The sequence below is a fragment of the Syngnathus typhle genome, linkage group LG2 (genome assembly GCF_033458585.1).
Source record: "Syngnathus typhle isolate RoL2023-S1 ecotype Sweden linkage group LG2, RoL_Styp_1.0, whole genome shotgun sequence".
NCBI lineage: Eukaryota > Metazoa > Chordata > Actinopteri > Syngnathiformes > Syngnathidae > Syngnathus > Syngnathus typhle.
In genome coordinates, this window is record NC_083739.1 from 15,438,169 (window position 1) to 15,460,352 (window position 22,184).

General features: G+C 43.3%; 1 protein-coding gene across 2 annotated transcripts; it reads left to right on the forward strand.

Annotated features, from left to right (window-relative positions):
• The first annotated feature begins 171 nt into the window (after positions 1-171).
• ankrd52a (ankyrin repeat domain 52a) lies at positions 172-22,054 on the forward strand. 2 transcript variants are annotated; one of them, XM_061272045.1, is made up of 28 exons: positions 172-401; positions 1,048-1,131; positions 1,226-1,304; positions 2,570-2,640; positions 2,832-3,032; positions 3,101-3,188; positions 3,792-3,934; positions 4,014-4,226; positions 4,448-4,526; positions 4,887-5,001; positions 5,166-5,248; positions 5,327-5,444; positions 6,528-6,596; positions 6,711-6,851; positions 6,921-6,983; positions 7,077-7,191; positions 7,359-7,430; positions 7,531-7,732; positions 8,391-8,478; positions 8,574-8,691; positions 9,251-9,473; positions 9,554-9,641; positions 9,816-9,899; positions 10,014-10,159; positions 10,691-10,773; positions 11,110-11,192; positions 11,312-11,403; positions 11,905-22,054. In XM_061272045.1, the coding sequence occupies exons 1-28, from the start codon at positions 375-377 to the stop codon at positions 12,174-12,176; spliced, it is 3,240 nt and encodes a 1,079-aa protein (XP_061128029.1). In that variant the 5' UTR covers positions 172-374; the 3' UTR covers positions 12,177-22,054. The 2 variants fall into 2 exon arrangements, with proteins under 2 accessions (XP_061128029.1, XP_061128030.1); XM_061272046.1 differs by having other exon boundaries at positions 173-401; positions 7,080-7,191.
• The last annotated feature ends 130 nt before the right edge of the window (positions 22,055-22,184 follow it).

Below are 22,184 nucleotides of genomic sequence, written 5' to 3' on the forward strand. Positions count from 1 at the left end.
CAGAAAAATCAAGAAAAATCCGAACGCATCCATCCACTCCTGCTCAGGCCTTCTGAGACGATTTGCATCTGCCTGTCACCGGGCCTCTACTGTACATACTTTGGCCACTAGATGTCGCCATTTGACCAACTGAAGCGTCAAGCGCCCGCCGAGCCTGTAGGCGGACCAGTGCGAAGCTGCGCAGTGGCAGGCAAGCAGCATCGTCCAAGCCGACATCAGATGCAGACAACAACAGTATCAGGCCGGGAGGGAGTCGCGTTCGTGTTCTCCTGCGTGCGATGGATGTTGTTTAAGGGGTGGAAACAGCAGCACGCTGCAATATACCTCCAAGTTTCAGCCCCATGAAGGAGCTCCGCCCCGGCTGAGTTTGGGAGATGGGAGTACTAAACATTGCAGACCAGGTACGCCGACGATGGGCGCCGTCTATTTGCTGGGAAGCTCATCTGCGCATCACGGCGCTCACCCAATAGACTCAAGATTCCTGTGTACAAACGTCCCAACCTTTCATTTAGGTCGATGGCGGGATTGTATGCATCATGGCGATAAATCATTTTAATTATCTGCGTTAGTTAATTCCCGCTGTATCGTTGCGTTCCTGCTCATTAGCTCACGGCTAACAGAATCCACTCGATTTGCCGAGCAAATAGCTCAGGCGGACTGTAGTGTAGGCCTCTATGGGGGATTCGTCTATTTGCTGGGATTCTCTTCCATCCTAATTAGCTGCGATATCTCATGAAATGTCGCTTAGAATTTAATGGCTCATTTAAAGAAAAGGCAAATTAATGCATCGACAATCGATTTATCCGTGTTGGATGGGAAGCGGTTCAATGCACCGTTAGCGATTCGATAGAAAACCCGTTTGGTGCAGATACAGCGAACTTGGGGTGTAACTCCAAATGTGTGTATCAAGAATATAGACTAGCAAATGAATCAGATGAGAACTAGTGTAAATAAAACTAAATGATGTCATGCAAATAGGGCTCAAGGTAACCTTAACCATCCCGCCCCACCTTCATCCCAGTAAATGTGTTGCGTTTTGTGTTTCAGCCTCCTCTGGTCCAGGCCATCTTCAATCGTAATGCTGAAGAAGTCCAACTATTATTGCACAAAAATGAGGATGTCAATGCACTGGTATGTGTGAACAGCTGCAGATATTGTCATTCAACACATGATTCTCATGAAGGGTATTGAACGTGTGTTTTTTTTCTTGTCTCAAATTGAACAGGACCAGGAGCGGCGTACGCCTCTTCATGCTGCTGCATGCATGGGTGATGTTCATATCATGGACCTCCTCATTGAATCAGGTCAGATGCTTGCCTTGTTGTACTTCATTAATTAAAACAGTCAATCCCCTTTATAGTATAGGGAGGGGGGATATGTTTGAAACCTCCCCGCCATGGGGAAAAATCCACTTAGTAAACACATATATTTTGTTTGCTCTGGTGTGTGGGCGTCAGAGTGGATTTTCGAATTTACTGTAACTAGACTCTCGAAGGTCATCAGTTGTTGCACCTTTTGCTACGGTAAATCATAAATCCCTGTTGCAGGGGACACTGCATACTAGCAGCCACAGCAGATGCATTGCACACTCATTGCCACGACGTTTTTGTCTGAGCTCTTATTCTTCGACCATTTCTTCTTCTACTTTGGTGGTTGGCATATACTTTTGGTGCTTGATTGTCACCAGCGATAGTCCATGACTCCTATTTCTCCCTCTCATTTATTCTAATGTCTTATAGCAGTTGGCAAATACTTCTGGTGTGTTATTGTGACCAATGTAATGCACATAAAGTCAGCATGATGAGCGAATAGGGATTTTGGGTGCAAGTAAATTAAAAGCGCCGTCTCATGCGAAATCAATTTTAGCCTTTAGGCAGTTTCAAATGCTAAACCAAAAACACCACTCATCTCTGAGAATATATCTGCTCATTCCGTCTCTCTAAACTGCAGCCCCGCCCGATCTAAGAAAATGACCGGGGGCCAGCCCCGTACTGCCCCTCCAGCCTAAACCCATGCCCAGTTTCTCATAAGAGCTTTCCCTGGAACTTGAGTTGACAAGCGGCTGTTCTGATTTTGGTGCATCAAATAAATTACTAAATGCTTTCACGTACCCTCTGCATTCTTCTTAAATGCTAGTCGTTGCAGTTTGGTGCATTGAATTTTTTTGAATGTAGTTTTGAGATATCCTGCTTTGTCTCTGGTCATTGACTGTACTTGGAGTCTACCAACAAGTGTGAGTTGCAGAACCAGCCAAATCAGGAAGAAAAAAAAGGGATTTATAATCTGAAAAATTATAGTGTATGAGGACACTGTTAAAGATCTTTGAGGTTTTACATGTCAACAAACATCCATTCGCAAAGTCTTCATCGAACCTAACATGATGTTTTGGGCATACGAGAGGGAATACCCAACCAAGCATCAGGACAACATGCAAACTGCGTAGCCACAGTGAATAAAATCTTCCCCTGAGTCTGTGGCCATCATATTTATTTTTTAAATTGCGCAACCATGTTTGAAGTAACATTTGAATATTGTTTAGCCTCAATATAATTGATCTTTGTCTTCTCAGGTGCCAATGTGAACGCTAAAGATCATATATGGCTCACCCCCTTGCACAGGGCAGCGGCTTCCAGGAATGAAGTAAGCAACAAGCGTCATTTTGCTTTCAATATGTGTATTACAAATGTGCAATGAATGCAATAGCTGCATTATGGTACTCTAATAATAATGGCAGCAAGAACACTCGCTAAACGCCGCACGTTCAGGTAGGAGGAAATAGACAACGAAAACTGTCGAGGAAATACAGCACAGAGTTCCTTTGGTGTCTACAGAGGGCCGTGGGTTTGCTGCTGAGGCGCGGTGCAGAGGCCAATGCCCGAGACAAGTTATGGCAGACGGCGCTGCATGTGGCGGCCGCCAACCGGGCCACGCGCTGCGCTGAGGCCTTGCTGGGCCAGCTGAGCAACCTGAACATGGCGGATCGTACCGGCAGAACTGCACTGCATCATGCCGCTCAGAGCGGCTTTCAGGAGGTGAGGCGCGCATTCTGAGAGCTCGTCACAAGCAATGCTCCGAGAAATGACCGGGGAATCTCTGCTAGATGGTCAAGCTGCTGCTGAATAAGGGAGCCAACCTGAGTGCCATTGATAAGAAGGAGCGACAGCCCATCCACTCCGCCGCTTATTTGGGTAACTCACAACCATCTTAAATTTTGTGCTGATAGTGGGAGCCAAGTCGCCTGTGTTTCATTTGTTTGTCAGGCATCATCAGTCTTTCACTGTACAGGAAACAAAACAAGAGGTTTTCCCTGTAGGAATTTTGCCTTGATCAATAGCGAACCTACAAAAAAAAAAAACATTTTTCACAACGGAAAAGTGCCCCCCTTATTCCTTCTAACACCGAATTTCTTCCCTCTATGCGCCTCTAACTTCGTAGTAGAAGAAGCTAGGGTAACTGTTATCGGCTCACTTGATTGCCGTTCCTGACTTATTTTTACACTCATTTAATATCCGGGAACAGCCCAAAGCTTAAACGAGCTTCCTAACTGGCTGTCACTTAATGATCGGATCAGCCAAACTATTGACTGCACACACAAGGATTAATGATAGTCAGTAATTAACATTTACAATGTTTTTCTGAGCAGATTTGGGAGAGTCGACTAACTTTCAAAGACATTTTTTTAATTGCTGGCAAATGATGGTTGGACTTTGAGTGGAATAGCAGGCCAGATGATCGATAGTTGTGCGCCTCGCTTCACTGATTGCTCTTGACATCCATGTGACGTGGTGCAGGCCATGTGGAGGTTGTGAAGCTGCTGGTGTCACGTGGCGCTGACAAGAGCAGCAAGGACAAGCAGGGCTACACGCCGCTCCATGCTGCAGCCGCGAGTGGCCACATCGAAATTGTAAAATACCTGCTGAGGATGGGGACAGAGGTAAGAGACGGTGGTTCCCGTGTGTGTACGTTCATATCAATTTGACTCGATACATTTTGGAAATTTCCTTCCTTCTCAGATTGACGAGCCCAACGGATTCGGGAACACGGCGCTCCACATGGCGTGCTACATGGGACAGGAGGCCGTGGCCACCGAGCTGGTCAACCACGGGGCCAACGTCAACCAGCCCAACAGGTGTGGCTACACGCCGCTGCACCTGGCTGCTGTCTCCACCAACGGCGCCCTCTGTCTGGAGTTGCTGGTCAACAACGGGGCAGATGTCAACCAGCAAGTTAGTGTTGATTTAGACATCTTATGCAACGTTCCACTATACAACACTGTTGCTACCAGTCTTTCTGACCTTCTGTCAAAACACACAAGAGATAAATAATAACGATTCTTTCGAGAAGATTCTTCAACAGGGTGCCTTTTTTTTTTCCTGGCTCATTCCCAGCAGCTCATGAATTGAGATTGTGTTCTAATTTCTGAACATGTCGTTGTTCTCTACAACAGAGCAAAGAAGGGAAGAGCCCCCTGCACATGGCAGCCATTCATGGACGCTTCACACGCTCTCAGATCCTCATCCAGAACGGTAACTACCACTCTGCCATTCATTTGGGGAACAAAGAAAAGACAGTTTTCACGCACATCAAAAAATTGGTCCTTTATTTTTTCTATTTGTAACAAGCAAAACAATAATTTTTGAGGTACTGAAGTGTTTGCGTAAAACATCAATAGAACACCAAATACCAATCACGCAAAGGCAGAAAAGTCTTCATTTGAGTCAGCACTAAATTGTTTACTGTCAAAGATTCACACCTTGTGTATGTATAAAAATACACTTCTTATTGCAAGCAATGATTGCTAAAGTGAGGGGGCAACCCCCTTACTGTGCACACTGTGTCATGGGTTCCTCAACCAAATTAGCGTGCAACTCCTTTTGTCATTTCAGGTGGCGAAATCGATTGTGTGGATAGATATGGCAATACTCCTCTCCATGTCGCTGCTAAGTTCGGCCATGAACTGCTGATCAGCACTCTAATGACCAACGGAGCAGACACGGCCAGGTAGCATCGACACACACCATCGCATAAAACATGAAGTAGCTGTCCAATGCTGTCAACTAGTTCAGTGACTTAATTTAGTCAAACGATAAGAGATTGTTAGAGAACAATTAGAGAATTGTGTTCAAAAGTTGTTCTGTTTTTTCTGTCCTTGTGTGTTTTTTCAGACGTGGGATCCATGGAATGTTCCCCTTGCACTTAGCTGTGCTTTACGGGTTTTCAGACTGTTGTCGCAAGTTACTCTCCTCAGGTTTGTGATGGAAAATATCGCATGCCACGAGGGTGGCGTGTGTTTGGGATTGACTCACGAACCCGTCTTTCTGCACAGGTCAGCTGTACAGCATCGTCTCCTCCATGAGCAAGGAGCACGTGCTGTCGGCAGGGTTTGACATTAACACCCCTGACAACTTTGGGAGGACCTGTCTACACGCTGCTGCCTCTGGAGGGTAAGAAAGTGTTGTTGGCAAATAAATAAACGGTCACTCATTCAAAGCAAAAGGGCCAACGTGTGCTCCCATGTGGTCTCAGAACGAATCTGCCGCATGCTGAAATATCATACTCACTGTCTTTGATTAATCATTACATCACAGCTATATTATTATAACAAAGATCTAGCAAGAGCTTAAAACTAATGATCACAAAAGTGGAGTCTAACAGCAGGTTCAGCTCCTAGAGAAGGCTGCAGATCTTATTGGTCTCTTTTATGTCGATTTTGCTGTCTTCATGAGATGGGTGGATGAGCAAGCCCCCTGGTGGCACTATCACATTTTGTATGCATGAGGTGCAAATAGTTCACCTTCTTTGATCTGCGCCCCTGCAAACAAACACATCCTGCCATGAAACAGATGGTCTGACCTCCGCCATCTTTACGACCTGTGACAACGCCTTTACAACCTTTCTGAATACGTGGAATTTTTATTGACCCATCAAATTGTAACTTCAAAAGGCGACACTGCAAGCTCAACTGCAGTACATTGATCGGTAAAGATGCACTTGATTTAAAAAAAAAGAAAACGGTTCACATAAAAGTCCCATACTGTATATTACAATGATGTCAGGAAGAAAAATGTCCAGGAGTTTTGTTTCCGCAGAGCTGAGAATCTATGCCTCTTAGTATTGGTGTATGTTTTATTTGTATGTTTTACAACAATTGCTTACTGGTTTTAAATCACAGTAGTGATGATGCTAATTCCGTCTTGCCTGTCCATAGTGTTTTCTATTTTGTTACCATCAAGCTAGTGAACTCACTACTTTGCTACTGGTAATAACAGTGATGCTTTGTTGAAAATACTTAAAATGAACAATTATGAATGAACAGCTTGAAGTAATGACCGGAGACTAAGGATGTGGTGATATTCACGTAATTCTTCACTGCCACTATTTTTAGTGCCAAACATGTATTGGACTTCCATCTGTCATCAACTGGATTAATGTTTTCCCACATCTGCCCATCTTTGTTATTCCAGCCCCCCTTCCCCCTTTTTTGTGTGAAAGCAAACTAACTTATCCATTGTTGTGTTTCTTTGCAGAAATGTTGAATGTTTGAACTTGCTCTTAAGTAGTGGCACAGACTTGAACAGGAGGGACTTAATGGGAAGGTGAGCATTTGCACTGAACTCAATTAGATGTTGATAATATTCCTATGCAACTGTCTTGTCCTGTGTCTGTCAAATAGGACTACATGACCCGTTTTTTTGCTTTCTCACTACCAGGACACCATTACACTATGCGGCTGCTAATGGGAGGTACCAGTGCACTGTGACCCTGGTGAGCGCTGGTGCTGAGATCAACGAGCCTGACCAAACGGGCTGCACCCCCCTGCACTACTCTGCAGCCTCGCAAGCCTTCAGCAGGTGAGAAACCAGTGTGAGGTGACAGCAAAGAACTTAAGAAACAAATATTCGTCCATTTGTTCTCCTCAGAGGTGATGGACATTTTTATGGGAACCATCAGCATGATGAAGAAGAGGTGAAGGAGTCATACTTGTGAGTTTTTACAACTTATTTCCGCTCCACTACATTGGCCTTTTGTCAGTGACACCATGTCTGAAGGATCCGTGTGTCTTTCCTCCGTACAAGCAGTTGCTTGGAGCATCTTCTGGATAATGGCGCCGATCCCTCGATGGTCAACGCTAAGGGTTACAGCGCTGTTCACTATGCAGCTTATCATGGCAACACACAGAACCTGGAGCTGGTAAGTGCACCTTTTTCTTATGTGTCAAAAGAGCTGCATCAAATTGGACCAACATTTGGGATGAAAAAAAAATTCACTTCCAAAAATCCAAATGACTTAAAGCTCGATTAGAATCTCGACTATTATATTTGAATTTTGAGTACATACAGTGTATGTCTGTGTGTTAGCTCCTGGAGATGTCCTTTAATGCACTTGGAGACATAGAAAGCAGTATTCCCGTCAGTCCCCTGCATCTCGCTGTGAGTATCTTTCAACATCCCCCCCCACTTGGGCCCATGGCGTCTGAACTCGAATTTTTTTTTAAAAAAGTCCCTTTCCTTGTCCCTCCCTCATGTGTAGGCTGACAGGGGTCATTGGCAGGCGCTGCGTGTGCTGACTGAGACGGCTGCCTATGTGGATATGCAAGATGCTGCTGGCCGCTCTGTGCTCTACCTGGCTGCCCAGAAAGGCTACGCCCACTGCGTAGAGGTGCTCTTGGCCCAGGGAGCCTCATGTCTCCTTAACGACAACCGCCTCATTTGGACCCCGATTCATGTTGCAGGTATGAGAGTTCGCTGCGTGTTATATTGCATACCAGTCTCTCAGAATGTCAGCCAGATAGTCACCGTTTGACATGAACAGCCTCCGTAAGGCCAGGAAAATGAAACTATTCTTAGATGTCACCAATTTTATTTTAGCCATCTACTGCCATCATCGTCATATTTGTTAGTTATTAGGTTAGGTTTGTTTGTTGTTTAAAGAGGAAGTCAAGTAAGGAAATGGCTTTAACATAAAATGTTCTATGCGGCCCCACTCGTCTAAACATGGTTTTCCGATTAATATAGTCCTTGTGAAGTATAAGTAACACCACTTTTTTATTTCCATCTCTCTGGCAGATATTTGGCTGTTTGCGGTTGATTGAAAATGAAAATGACATCACCAAACATTTAAAACCAGTGATCCATAATTGGCTGAGTGACTGATGCCTCTGTCATTTTCCAAAAAAAAAAAAATTTGCCGCTCCCTGTAATAGATGAAAATACTATGTGGAGTCTGCTGCTTAATTCTATCCACAAATTATTTTGAATAACAATTGGCCTTTTTTTCTCTTCAAATTTTTAAATTGCTTTCTTTGTGATTCCATATTTTTATGCCGGGTGCTGTGTTAGCCATTGCTTTTGAGCTCTTATTTGTAAAATTTGATGTTTGTGTCTCTCCAGCTGCTCATGGCCATTCTGATTGCCTGCACAAGATGATCGAATGTGGGGAGGAGGGTGACCTCACCAACGTTGCGGACAAGTTTGGCCAGTAAGTGCTTCTGTGAGTCCTTCCTAATAAAAGCGTCACGCTTCCTTGTCCTCAATGAACCATCCTCCCTTTGCTTTACCCGTGGTGCACTGCAGGACTCCTCTAATGCTCGCCGTTCTCGGGGGTTACACTGACTGCGTTCGCTTCCTGTTGGCGAAGGAGGCAGCGCCAGATGCCAAGGATAAGAGAGGCAGCACAGCATTGCACAGAGGGGTAAGTCCGGACTATAAGTACCAACTTTTTTTTTTCCTCTTGGACTCACTAAAATTGTGTATACTGTAAATTCATTTTGCTGAAGTGTTACATGTGCATATTTTTAACTGAAAGCCTCACATAGTGAATGATTAGTTCTGCAGATACCAAATTACCAAATGTTCTTTGTTTTAAATACTTATTTGTCATATAGTATATTAATTGAAAGCTGGTACTTGCCAATGGAACATCTAGGTCAGAACTAAAGTCATAAACCATACTTGAGCAAATACAGCTTTATTTTGCTGTCGATTGAGACGGGAGCAGAATTGGTTGTTCTTTGTGAAGTCGTCTGCAAACAACTGGTGCAATTTTACCAGTGTGGCCAGGACAATCTGCTTTTTCATTGATAGATAAGAAATACTACGGCACAGAATTTGTGGGACCTCGAAACAAGGCTAAATGATCGCTTTTGGATCAAAATTGACCTCATGGCTATTGGACTTTAGTGGTGCCACTGTACCCACTTGGTTTTGGTTGACAGCCTCACCCTTGGGGGTGGTGCGTGTGTGTGTTTTAGGCGTTGCTGGGCCACAATGAGTGTGTAGCAGCACTGCTGGAGCACAAAGCCTCAGCGCTGTGTCGGGACTCCCTGGGTCGGACGCCGCTGCACTACGCCGCCTCCAGGGGCCACGCCGAGATCTTGGCCAATCTGGTGCAAGCTGCTACAGCCACTATGGAGCCGCAAGACAAACTGCTGGACAACAAACAATACACCCCGCTGCACTGGGCTGCGTACAAAGGTTTGACTTCAAGCCACTTGACATGAATCGACCACAATTTAATATTGTATTACATCATTTTTTTATGTCCTACTTTTTAGGGCATGATGACTGTTTGGAGGTTTTACTTGAATTCAAAACATTTATCCATGGAGAGGGAAACCCTTTCACTCCACTGCACTGTGCTCTGTGAGTAAATATAAATAAAACTTGTGTGGTAATCTATTTAAGGAGCAATTTATGCAAAGATTTTGAGAAAATCCCCAGGGTTCACATTCCATTTTCCACCAACTGTAACTCCAGAAACAAAAAAAACCTCGTCAATTTAGATGAACACTTGACAGCAATGTGCTTTGTCAACAGGATGAATGGCCACAGCGGTGCTGCAGAACGGCTCCTTGAATGTGCCGGGGTCCAAATGATAAACACCAGAGATGCCAAAGGAAGGTGAGACCTCACAACCCATGGGTCTTAGCTTTAGGCCGATTTTTCCTGCCTGAGATTGTCATAGAACATGAATGAGCAACATTACAGGCCAAATATTGCTGTGTGCGCCCGCAGGACCCCGCTGCATGCTGCTGCTTTTGCCGAGGACGTTGCAGGACTCCAGCTGGTGCTTCGCCATGGAACTGAGATCAATGCGGTGGATAGCCATGGACGTTCTGCTCTTATGGTGGCTGCCGATAAGGGACACAGTGGCACCGTGGGTAAGTCTGCTGAGGGATTTAATGCCAACCAAAAGGCTCTTGATGTATCCGGCAGGCTTTACTGACTTAATTATCACAGAGAGGGAAACTACTTCCAATTATTTGATCCCCTGTTGAATTTGATCAGCATTTTTAGTGTTCCTGTTAAGGTTTTCAGTCAAGATTTAATAATAATAAAAAAGAGTGTCTGCCCAAACATGTCAAAATGATTTTATTGTCTGCAGTGGAATTTTTTATTATTATTTAATTTTAGTTTAATTCTTTTTTTAATTCAATGTTTGACCAGGTAAGTCAATTGAGAACATTTTCTCATTTACAATGGCGACCTGGTTATGGTTTTTACCATACTGTCCAGTCATCTTCCGAACCACTTATTCTCACGAGGGTCACGGGCATGCTGGAGCCTATCCTAGCCTATCCTAGCGTAATGGGCAGTCGGCATGGTACACCCTGAACTTTTTTAGTTTTTTTTTTTACAAGATTGCTCATTAACTTTCACTTTGAAGTCATAACTTCATTGTTTTTGTTTAGCCATCCTCCTTCACCGAGCAAAGGCCGACCTCACACTGCTGGATGAGAATAGGAACACTGCCCTGCACCTGGCCTGCAACAAGGTACACACTCACTCTTTATTTAAAAAAGATATATATATATATATATATATATATATATATATATATATATATATATATATATATATAATTTTTTTTTTTTTAAACAAGGACCACGCTAACATATGAGTGTTGCTAAAGAGCTTCCATACCATAGCCAATCAAAGGTCTTAATCCACCAAAGAATGCAAGTACTCATTCTAATCTATACTCATTCAAATTCATAGTCAATATTTAAAAAATAAAAGCCCAGATATTTTTGTCATTTCAGGCCATATAATCATGGTTTCTCAGAGTGTAATGATTTCTTTTGGCACTTTTTGTTTGCTGTCCCCTCAGGCTCATGAAATGTGCGCTCTGCTGATTCTGGGAGAGATCCACAGTCCCACCCTTGTGAACGCTACCAACAGTGCTCTGCAAATGTGAGAATGAATGCTATTGTTATTAGGGACCAATAGAATCCCTTTGTAATCGTTCACATTTGTTTTTGCTCCTTGAGAATAAGTTGGAAATGATTGTTTTTTTATTTGATCTCTTCCAGGCCCCTGCATCTGGCTGCTCGTAATGGCCTGGCCACAGTGGTGCAGGCGCTGCTGAGCAGAGGAGCAACTGTCCTGGCTGTGGATGAGGAAGGTGAGCATCGCATGAATGATCAAATTTGAACGCTATCTGTTCCGGGACACTTGGGTAACCTTCTTGTGCTGGCAGTTTACCGATTATTTTATGTTTCATCTGCGCTTATCGACACTGCGTACACTGACAATAGGGCTGTGAACAGAGAAGCTCAATTACAAAAGGAGTCATTGTTGCAAACCTTGCGATTTGATTGCTATATTTTGCCACTTTTCACACTCCCTCAGGGGACTCATTAAAAAAATAATGCGACTGTTGAGTTTAATTCCTGCTAAGAAACTGACATGAGCACAGTCATTTTCACATTACCAAGCTACAATTCACAATTGGTGTTTTATCAGTGAATTGATAATACATCTCTTGGCTCAATTAGAATTTGTAAAAATCAGAATTGAGCTATTAAAATTTTTGGGTTGGGGAAATTGGCATATCTGACCATCCCTACTTTGTAGGGTTTTTATTGGACAGTGTTGTCATGTGACTTTTTTCCTCATCCGCTAGGCCACACCCCTGCTCTGGCGTGCGCGCCCAACAAAGACGTGGCTGACTGCCTGGCTCTGATCCTCTCTACCATGAAGCCTTTCCCACAACTTGACCCTTCCTCTTGCTCCTGCTCCTCCCCTGGCGTCTCCCCGTCGCCAGGCCTCAACTTGCTCAAGCACTGCGGCATCACGGCCGCCTGCGCCCCCCTGCCCAGCAACGGCCTCCACAACGGCTACGTCAAAGACCGCCACGGCGCCCCGGTGGGCCTAGACGGCTGTCTGTCCGAGTGAGGGGTGACGCCGTCGGGCTCGGTCATGCTGCTGTCACCGTCATCTACCACCAGGGGGTGTCTCCCTTTAACGTGGCCAAGAGGACCAGGAGAGCACCGCCTACATATCTATTCTGTGTATGTATGTATGTATGTATGTATGTTTGTGTGTGCGTGAATGTTTTGATCTTCTCATGAGGTGCAGTCAAACCTAATATGCAATTAGATCCCCATTCCTCCACCCCAGAGTAGTGCTTACTCCATAGAGGTTTGTTGCTCTACAAGGCCACGCCGATCAAGTGTGACATCCAAACAAATGTAATCTGGCCATGCGGAAGTCGTTTGAACCCTTTAAAAGCATCAGCTACATAACGGCACTGGAACAAGTCTCACCGTCATATCGTTGCGTGAAATCATATCACTTTGGTGACCTTGTAGAGGAACGTTCAGCCTTCCCAAAAATGATCAGTTTCTTTTCAAGATGTTTTTTTTTTTAAATTCTACTTTAGCCTTGATTTTTTTTTTTTAATGAAGGAACCACACAAGGGGAAAAAAAAAATCAAATTAGCTGATGAGTGCAATGCTTATGTACGACAGTACAATCTGAAAGGGTCACAAAGATTCTGTGGTGTACTTTTAAACGGCTCCTAACTTTTTTGGCATTGTGGAAAAAAAATTAGGTGACGCTGCTGAATACATTTAACGCGCCTCCTTGCAAAGGAGCGCCACGCCGGCATCTGGGCCCGAATGCCGATGCTGATATTTTCAAGATGCTAACTAAGTGTTTGTTAGGCTAGAATGTTTCTAAGCATATGTTATGACCAAAGTTGATCAACACTACTATGGCTATAAAATTATTTATTTGAGATGAACTGTACTGTACAGAGAGAGACAATAGATCTTGATATACCTCGTCAACTCGTTTAGCAGCTGCTTCATCTTTGCCCAGGGTCCGTAGGCCTGACGTTCTTTTTGTTTGTTTGTAGGTCGGGGAAAACTACTGTAGGATGTAGTGAAGTGACCGAGGCCTTGTTGATTTCCTAGATGAAGGCTTTACAAGTAATATCTGCCAACAACACCTCATCAGAGCGTCGTATATCTGAGCACATTAATGAACAAGCCATTTCAATTTCGTTCCCATCTTTTGAACAGTGTTTGTTCAAAGATTTCAGAGTTGGCGTGGCCTAAGCGATAGGTTGGTGTGGCGTTTAGGCCTTTTTGTGCACGTGTGAGTGAGTGCGTGTGTGTGTGTGTCATCAGTGTTGAAGGATTTTCTTGAACTCGTCTTAATAGCTTCTATCTCGTGGTAGTCGTCAAGTTGAAGCATATTTTCAGCTTATTTTACTGCCTCCATTATTCTTATTATTATCATTATTATTATGATTTGGCAACTTATGAGCAATAGTTTTTCTTTTGGCCTTTTTGTTTGTTTAATTGAATAGACAATCACTGTCACAAGGGCTTTTGTTTCCCTGGAATGTGTTTGGTTTTCCTTTTGGTCTTACTCTGTGACAGATGACCTGAAGACTAAACGAATGGCTCTGCGTGTTTTGGGCATTTTAAACCGTCTGTGTCAACACAAATGCACTGGATTGCCTTTGACGGCGTCTCATCAAATGCCTTTTTCGACCCATGCCTTTCGTCATTTCAGTTGGAATTCAGTGGCAGAAGTATTATGAGCATCTCGTATTCTTCTCGGTCGTTAGCACGAACCACGACAATATATTTTAAAAGAAAAAAATAGATCATATTAGCCTCGGCCGATATGTGTTGTCGAGTAGGGATGGCATTTGAATTCAATTTCACGATCGACTCTGGGGAGAAATGAAGGTGGAATAATCGATACATTTTGAAATATATTCTAGCGAGACGGGAGAATTTCTCTGCATGTTCTGATACCCCGTGACCGTGCGTAGCGTAACTTGCCGCAAGCCAGTGTCGTGTTCCAGTGTCCGCACTGGTTGAGACTGAATGAACAGCGCCTCTTGTTTTCCACCAAGTAGCTCACGGCGTCAAGCCTCATTTGCTTCAAGAGTTGCTGACTCAGCAATCAATTCCACACAATTATGCCCATCCCCAGTGCCGAGTTCAGGAATAGCAGAAATCCAAATACGAGCTTTTTGCTGTTTTTTCTTTTTGTTTGTTTTTTCTCGTCATCCCATTTCTGGTACTAAACATACTAAATGCATACTAAAGATGATTGTATTGCACCGTTACAGCTGTTGGCAACGTATTTTATTTCGTTTTTGTCGTTATTTGCGTCGTCTGCCGGCCGTGATAACTTTACACAGTAGCCACTGCGAGTCAAGTGGCACAATTGCACACATTAGTTGACCAGATGGGTGATGAGGACCGAGACCTGTTGTTCGAATCCTCCCTCCCTCCCTCTCTCCCTTCCTTACATCATTTTACAATTGACACAGACTCCGGTCCAGAGGAGCCGGTGCTAGTTTGCTGAGATGAAATTCATTTGTCGTTATTCTCTTGAGTTATTTAAAAAGGTACATTGTTTGTGATCTCAGGATCTGTGCTTGAAGCAGCAAGCGAAATTAATGAACCAATTAGAATTCAGCAGGATGATTAGTATTAGGTTTTTGTTTACATGGATGGGATGTTCCATGAAATTTGATTCCCTTTTTAACCTTAATCCCACAGCACTTAATTAGTCAAGCACGCACTTTCGTACATTCAGGTTCTAAGTGTGCAAAATGGAGCAGATGTAATGTATGTCCTTATGTTTACATGCATGTGTGTTGCTGCTGAATTACAGGAATGGTCGGCTGGTTGTCGATTTAGTGCTTTGCATTGATTAGCAAATGGTGTTTCCGAGCGCTCGGAGCTCTGCCCACTGCCCACTGGCTTTTCAATCTCGTTTCGGTGTGTGCACATTTGTGTGAGAGAGAAAGCGTCCTCTAACAGCATTCTCTGAGTGGCTGCACCTTCCTTCCTGATCAGTTGGCCCGAGACACTTTGAGCAAAGTGTGCCGACTCGACATCCTTAGAAACACCACACACATACACCGGCCATTTGTAGGTGCTTGTCCGTTCTGGCAGGGATGTTTTTTTTCTATTTTCTCCCCCCGCCCCCCTTTCCCCCTTTTTCTCTAATGATGTCCAAATGTGACCAGTAAACGGAGACGTTGCCTCCCTGCAACTATACAAGCTTTTCGTTTGGGACATACCTGTGGTGTTCTTAAACATGCTTTGTCTGTGTGTGTGTGTCAGTAATAAGTGTTGTGCATGTTTATATAGATAAAATAGGTGGTTGGTTCAATTGTAGCAACAGTGTGAGATTGAATGCAGCACAAACGTTGCCATCCCCATAGGCTTAGTCATTTATGCCAATGGTTAGATTTCAAATACAAATGCGGGTTTTGACTCATTCCCAACTATTGCCAAAACCTGTGTAAGGAGGATGGGGAAACCGCCCACTACAGAACCAATTGATTTATGCATTCATTCAGGCCGTTTACAGTCTGACCATTCAATCTGAGCCATGACTGAAATGAATGTCAGGTCGGGTTTTTTTCCCCTCAAGCAAGAGATCTTGAAGTAGTGGAAAATGCCCCTGGTAGCATGTGCTGTAAACCTCTTGTTTGAGAGTGTGTTATCTACCTTGCCGTTTGGCGGCTAATTGTTGTTTCCGGGGATTTTTATTGCGGCCAACAAGGTGTATGTGGGACAATTTGACATTCGTTTCATTGAGAATGCCTTATCAACCGGGATAAAAGAAAACAAGACAAAGGTCTACATCAGAATTTGGTCGCTTATATTTGACAAAAATGCACCTAAGCAAATACCCATTTAGTGCCATAGAAACCTTTTTTTGCCTTTAGATGTAACTCATTGGTCAGTAACTTATTCCCTAATAAGCAGGATTATTATTATTATAACAATAATGTTTGGACTTGCATGTCTTTGTACCATTTAGGAATATAGCAAAATAAATATTTGCATGGGATATTTGAATACTTGGACACAAGTACTCTGTCAGTGGGGTTTTGTAATTGGACAACCTCGTTTTGATATAGGCAAAGCAATCCCATTTGTGCTTGTTCGGCAAGCTGTGTGCGTGTGCGGGCACGTGTCAGAACTAATTTGTTGATGTCATAAGAATTTGGAGGAAAAAATTGTATTTTCAGATAATGGATGGATGGATGGATTTACCTCTATGGATGTCGCGATTTTTACTTGAAACGATGCTGATAAATAACAACAAAAATCAGCAAATTTCGATTCAACTTTGATCCTCTGTTGAGCCGTTCGCCTTAAAAGCATTAAAAAATATATACTTTTTTTTTTCTTTTTTTTTCCCGCCCACCGATCCCTGACACATTGACACATCTGCTTGTGTGTGGTTACGGACGGGACAGCTAAAATGGCATGTTGGCCCTTCGGGTGTCAAGGAGCACACAAATTTGTCACGGTAGCACATCGCTGAAGGTTGCCATGGTGCAGAGATTGTCCCGAGAGAAGGATAATGCCATATTTTCCACGGTGAATGAATAGAGTCAGAATTTACTTGCAAACAATCAACTTAGGCTCCTCCGTTATGGCCACAGGGGGTTCAAAGCGGTGCTTTTCACACGCAGAAAGGAAATATGATACTAATTATAATCATAATAAATGAAGTGCAGCTAGGCAAAGAGTCCATCTCGCCATGAGTCGTGCAATTCTTTTTAAACCAGCCTAAATCGGAAATGTATGTTGACGGAATTGTCACTCGCTTGCATTTTCTTCTACCTTTAGCAAGTCGCTCCCCGCTGCACCTTCTCATACTTTTTATTGGACCTGCCGTTTTACCTCATCCTGTGTGTGACGACGCTAACTATAACTCACCTTCTTCCCGGACCCCCTTTTTTTTTTTTTTTTATAAGAATAAAAACTCAAGAATGTCTTTTCCCATGACAGTCAACATTGCATATCATAGAGGGTGGTGGGAGACTGTCTAACTGTTGGAAGGTAGCTACTTCATTTTACTTCTTGTCCAGTCAAACAATTTTTCTTAGTCATTAGCCACGACCCTACATTCCCTTCCCCGCCCTATCAGTGTGGACTATCAAGCACAGCGGTGGCACGGTGCCTTTTATTTGTTACTACCGAAAGGTACGGTCTTCCATTTGTACTTCCCGGAAGCCTTATACAATGTGGAAAATGATATTTCACTCAGCATGTCGGACCTCAGTCCGAGGCCCATCCAAGACCCCCCCCACACCACCACCACCACCACCACCATTGACCCTCTGCGATCAGATTCTCTTGGTTTTGGTTTTAGCCACTCCGCGTTGCACATTTGAGACAGTTCTTCGGGCACATCGAGCATGTGAATGGATTGGGATCAAACGGTATGAAAGCACAAATCCAAAGACAGCACCGCAAAGTTCTGCTCGCCCCTCCCAAAAACTTGTTTGAAGGACATACGTATTTTGGTACAGATGAGGTTTGACTATGGGTTGCAGTGATAACCGGCCTTTAACACCTTGTAGCAAAAGAGACGAGGCAAAATTGTATTTCTTGTAAGATCAAGGTCTTGATAAAACTGCCTTCCAAAATGAAGCATCACCCACACCCATCAGTGTCACTGATGGTCGATGACGGTGAGAAGTCCGGCGACCGCCCGATAAATCGGTGCATCCCAACCTTGACTGTCAAGTCACACAAACTGTAGAAAGACAACCGCATGGATTCTCTGAGCTTCTTCAGAGTCTCCTCAGCTCTTCGCTATCCATTGAAGATGTGCGGAATCACATCATTTGTTGTGTTTGCCAACCGATTGTTGATTTGTGTGTCATTTAGACTAGACCGAGTACAAGTAGGGTTACCGTAGTAGCCAGTGTGCAGTGTTAATAACCGTGTGAATCGTACTCTAGAAGTGGCGTAACGTGTCGTCTTAACCGAGGCATGAATCTTCTTAAGCTGACCTCCTTTGGAAATAGACAAAAGATAAAAGTGCAATAACCTTTTGTTTACCGTTGCTTCCTCCGTGGATTATTTAATATGCTTTTAATTTGAACACCAAAATTCACTCAGCTGTAGCAAATAAAGGATTTTCTCGTTTGTGTTCCGAGCGATGGCGTTTGATTGCGGGAGTGTACGTGTGTGTGCTATTTCGTTCTTAAAACTGTGATCCAGCTTTGACGAGCCGCCCGCTTGGTGGAAGCGCCGTGTACAAGTTGGCTGGTAGACAGAATTAGTAGGTGCGTGTGTGTGAGCGTGTGTATGTCCTCATGGAGGACACTGTTGTACTTTGGAATCTTTTATTCCTCCACTTCTGGTTTCTAGCTGGTAGACAGGTTCCTTCGCATGTGTAGATGTATATGCATCCTCCTCCTTGAATGAAACATTTCTCCCAAAAAAAAAAAAAAACTAAAGGAAAAAAATTTAGTCCTGCTGTCTGTGATATATGCGGATAAAAGGAGTATTGAAAATGCCTTATATTTGTGTTAATGTTGAGCATTAAAAATTCTTGCGTGTTCCTCCCTTTTCAGCGTGTAGCCTAAAGCTTGTACAGTCCGACTCCTGAGATTTCTATCTACTGTATAGCCTACTGTACGTGTTTCCATACTTTTGTTACCTGGAGTTGATTGTCCTGTTTTTTTGTTGTTGTTTTTTTTTAATGAGAAACATTCCCCTCAAAAGTGCCGTTTGTTTTCACCAGCAGAGAAGCAATGTCTTTTGGGGGAAATGAAGAAGGAGCACTTAGCTCACATTCATTGTTGAAGTGACAATGAAAACTTAGGCTGAATTTACACTACATAGTGAGTGTGACACCATTTTTTTTTCTTTTTTTGCATAGCTGATGTTGATCATCTTGTACGAACCACAAACTAGTTGAGTGAATCAACCACACCTCTGTTTGCAGACAACTGCTGCACTTTGCTTTTCCCGCAAGTGCTTTCCATTGTGTTCAATCAACAATTGGTGCCACAAATCAGTCTATTTTAAATCAAAAATAATATTGGGATATAAATGAGATACCTGCCAATAATTCGTTCAGATCACAGGTCCCCTGTTTATGTGAGTTGGGTGACCTCAAACTGCCAATTGACACAACTGTGGCAAATCAAAACAACAATGAAAGCACATGAGTGCATTTTGCATGGAAATAGTGAACTGTGGCATATGTTTTGGAACAGATCGAACTAAATGACATGGGTTGCTTTAATGTTATTTACATTTATTTTTTCTTGTCTCAAAGAAAAATGATAACTTTCTTTCCCTGACCTTCTGGATGTGTTCACTACTGCACAGGCATTTGCCTTTCAAGTAAATGTTGGCACAGTTTTGGGTTAGGTCAGATAATTCGGCTACAGATATGAATTTGCCGCTTGAAACACATGTAGTGTAAATCCAGCCTGGTAAGGGAAAAAAAAAAGGCTAAGGATTTTTGGTTTTATTCTTCTGTTTTTTTTCTTTCATTTGTGTTTTCAACGGCGCACCTTTTTACTGCGTGATGGAAGTTGCCTCACCGTGTTGTGATTCCTCTAAAACAGAGCCATAATGGAGAAGTTGACCCTTAGGAGCCCCCCCTTTGAATGTGTTTCGAGGAATAGCCTACTGTAGGAAAGGATGTATACTTGCATGTCCTGTGACATTTTAGGAGTGATCGTTCGTCTTTGTTTGGTTTATTGCTTTTGTTTAGTCACTGTAGATGTCGCCACCTCATTGATGCTCACGAGCTATTAACAATCCTCACAACTGGACTTGATGCAGGCTGAGGCAGCCTTATGTCGAAAAAGAAGCCGGTAGAAAATCGGTTGCCTGTTTTTACTTGGAGTGGCTTAACTGAGGACATACAAGTGAGCCCTTATCGAGGAGTGGAAGGACTCTGAATCAGGGCATGTGATGAGTTACAATCAGCGAATTTCACAGTGCACCTTCACATTGAACACAAAAAGAAAAGCCCAACATTCCAAAGTTAACTCCATTTCCTTGGTCCTGTCCATCTGAATAGACTTGCTTTTATGTTTTGTTTTTGTTGTTTTACTTTACGGGTGAATGAAGTGGGCTCACTCGTGGATGTGCTTGTGTGCCTGCGTCAATGACAGGGTTCCCTAGTTAGCCTGATTACCTCATTTACAAAATCTGCAAATCTACTTGTTCTACTGTGCGCTAAAGGAGTCAATGCCATCACCAGCAGCAAGACCTGTGATGACAACAGGACCAACCAATGCATTGGACTTTGACAATTACAAACTGGGAGAGACTCTTAAAGATAGTTTGTATTTTTTGAAGGCTGAGGAACTTGGCACAGCAGCTCATCGCATCGAGTCTCACACTGCCAGAATTTTGTTGAACCGCAAATTTGATCGAGTCTTTTTTGTTCCTTTTTTTTTTATTATTATGAATGATTTCTCCACCACCCACCATAATGCGTTTTGTCATTTTTTAACTGGACAAATTCAGACACAGGTCAAAGGTACACCGAACAGAATTCCCTGCAGTTCTCAGCAAACATATCGAATGTAACAAGATTAGAAAAGATGTTGTCATCTTCCCGGATATCTGCGAGCAAGTTGTTTTTCTGATTTAAATCGGCATAAATATTATTTTCATTCAAATGATAAGGATTCGGTTGCGTTTCTTCATGAATACAAAAAAAGCCAAAAATAGAAATCCATGCTTTTCATTGGGTAGCCAAGATATCATTTCAAGAGGAAGTAGTTGCGAGCACATTGTTTGTTCCCTTCAAGTGATCAAGCAGCACATTAGATCAATTGAACTCGCATGTACTTAGAGTGCAGCTGACTGCAAACGACCGTTTTTCGAACTTAACAGCCGAACCGACTCTTCGAGATGAGCTGCCGTTCTCCAGGTCGACTCGCCCAGTTGGTGAAGTGAACCTTGGCGTTTGCAACACTTGCTGTTCTCCGTAGCATTTCTCCTACCTCCTTGTTTTTGCAGCTTTGAGTATGGTTTGTCTCTCCACCTTGTTCCAACTAGAAGTGCTCGTCAATATGGGAATACAAACTGACTTTATCCGAAGCAGTAGTAGTGTCGATGAATAGTGTGCTCGATTGTGTGTCTGGGAGAACTATGAGAAGCATTTATACGACTATACACCACTGGAATGTGAAGCCAGACAATGTTACGATGCAGATTATGATGATAGTCCCCCTTTAACATTGAAGTGGCGCACAGCGGAGTCATCTTGTAGAAAACCAGTAACCACATATTGGCTTTTAGTTACCCCTTGGAATCCCATTATTGCCTCTGGCTGTAACTGTAACTTCATTCTGGAACAGTATTGATTACCCGGGAGCGTGACAATATCGCAGGTTGTCACGAGGACAGTGGAAGGGTGGACTCCTGATTCGGCGTCAGAGGCGAGACTTTGAGCGCCCGCTGTGCCGTCCGCCTTTAGAATCCATCCATCCACTCTGTGTTTTTACGGAAACCATATTTTGCTCAGTAGGCGTCTTGTCTCCACCCAGTTGCGACAACCCCTATGTTCACTTTGACAGCAAGGGGGACAGGATGAGGTTCAGATCCCGCCCTTCCAGCCTAATGCATCTGCTACCGTCGTAGGACAGGACTGATCCCACACACACACACACACCCTCATCCAGCCCGCTTCCTCACCTCAACCAGTTCATATTTGTTCTCTTGAGTTTATTCGACAATGCAATCCTGAAAGCACTTTGCCTTGTTATTCCTTTGTGTGAACATGTGAATGATGATTTGTTACAAAAAAAAAAGGAAAATATGTCAATTATCATTCACTGTTTTGGAAAAACCTGCATTTGTCTTTCTGACATTAAAAGAAAAAAAAACAATTTAGTGACATTCAAACCTATGAATCTATTTTATAAAATGTTTGCTGCAGCCAATTGGTCTTGTCATTCAGTATTGTGGCTTAGGGTTGTTTGTGTTGAATAAAGTGCTATTGCTAAATATTTACTCACTGTGCTGTCTTCTTGACTTTTGCTTTACACGTATGGCACTGCAAACATACATGACGACAGAGACTGAATTGCTTCACTCACTGGAAGCTTCTAGATTTTATGAACTTGTCTTTCAATGGACCTTT

What these genes read in the sequence shown, in the direction of transcription:
- ankrd52a (XM_061272045.1), top strand. Translation starts at nt 375, where the DNA reads ATGGGAGTACTAAACATTGCAGACCAG. An exon ending in CCACTCCGCCGCTTATTTGG is followed by an intron (nt 3,189 to 3,791) that starts GTAACTCACAAC and finishes GACGTGGTGCAG; the next exon opens with GCCATGTGGAGGTTGTGAAG. An exon ending in GCACTGGGCTGCGTACAAAG is followed by an intron (nt 9,474 to 9,553) that starts GTTTGACTTCAA and finishes CCTACTTTTTAG; the next exon opens with GGCATGATGACTGTTTGGAG.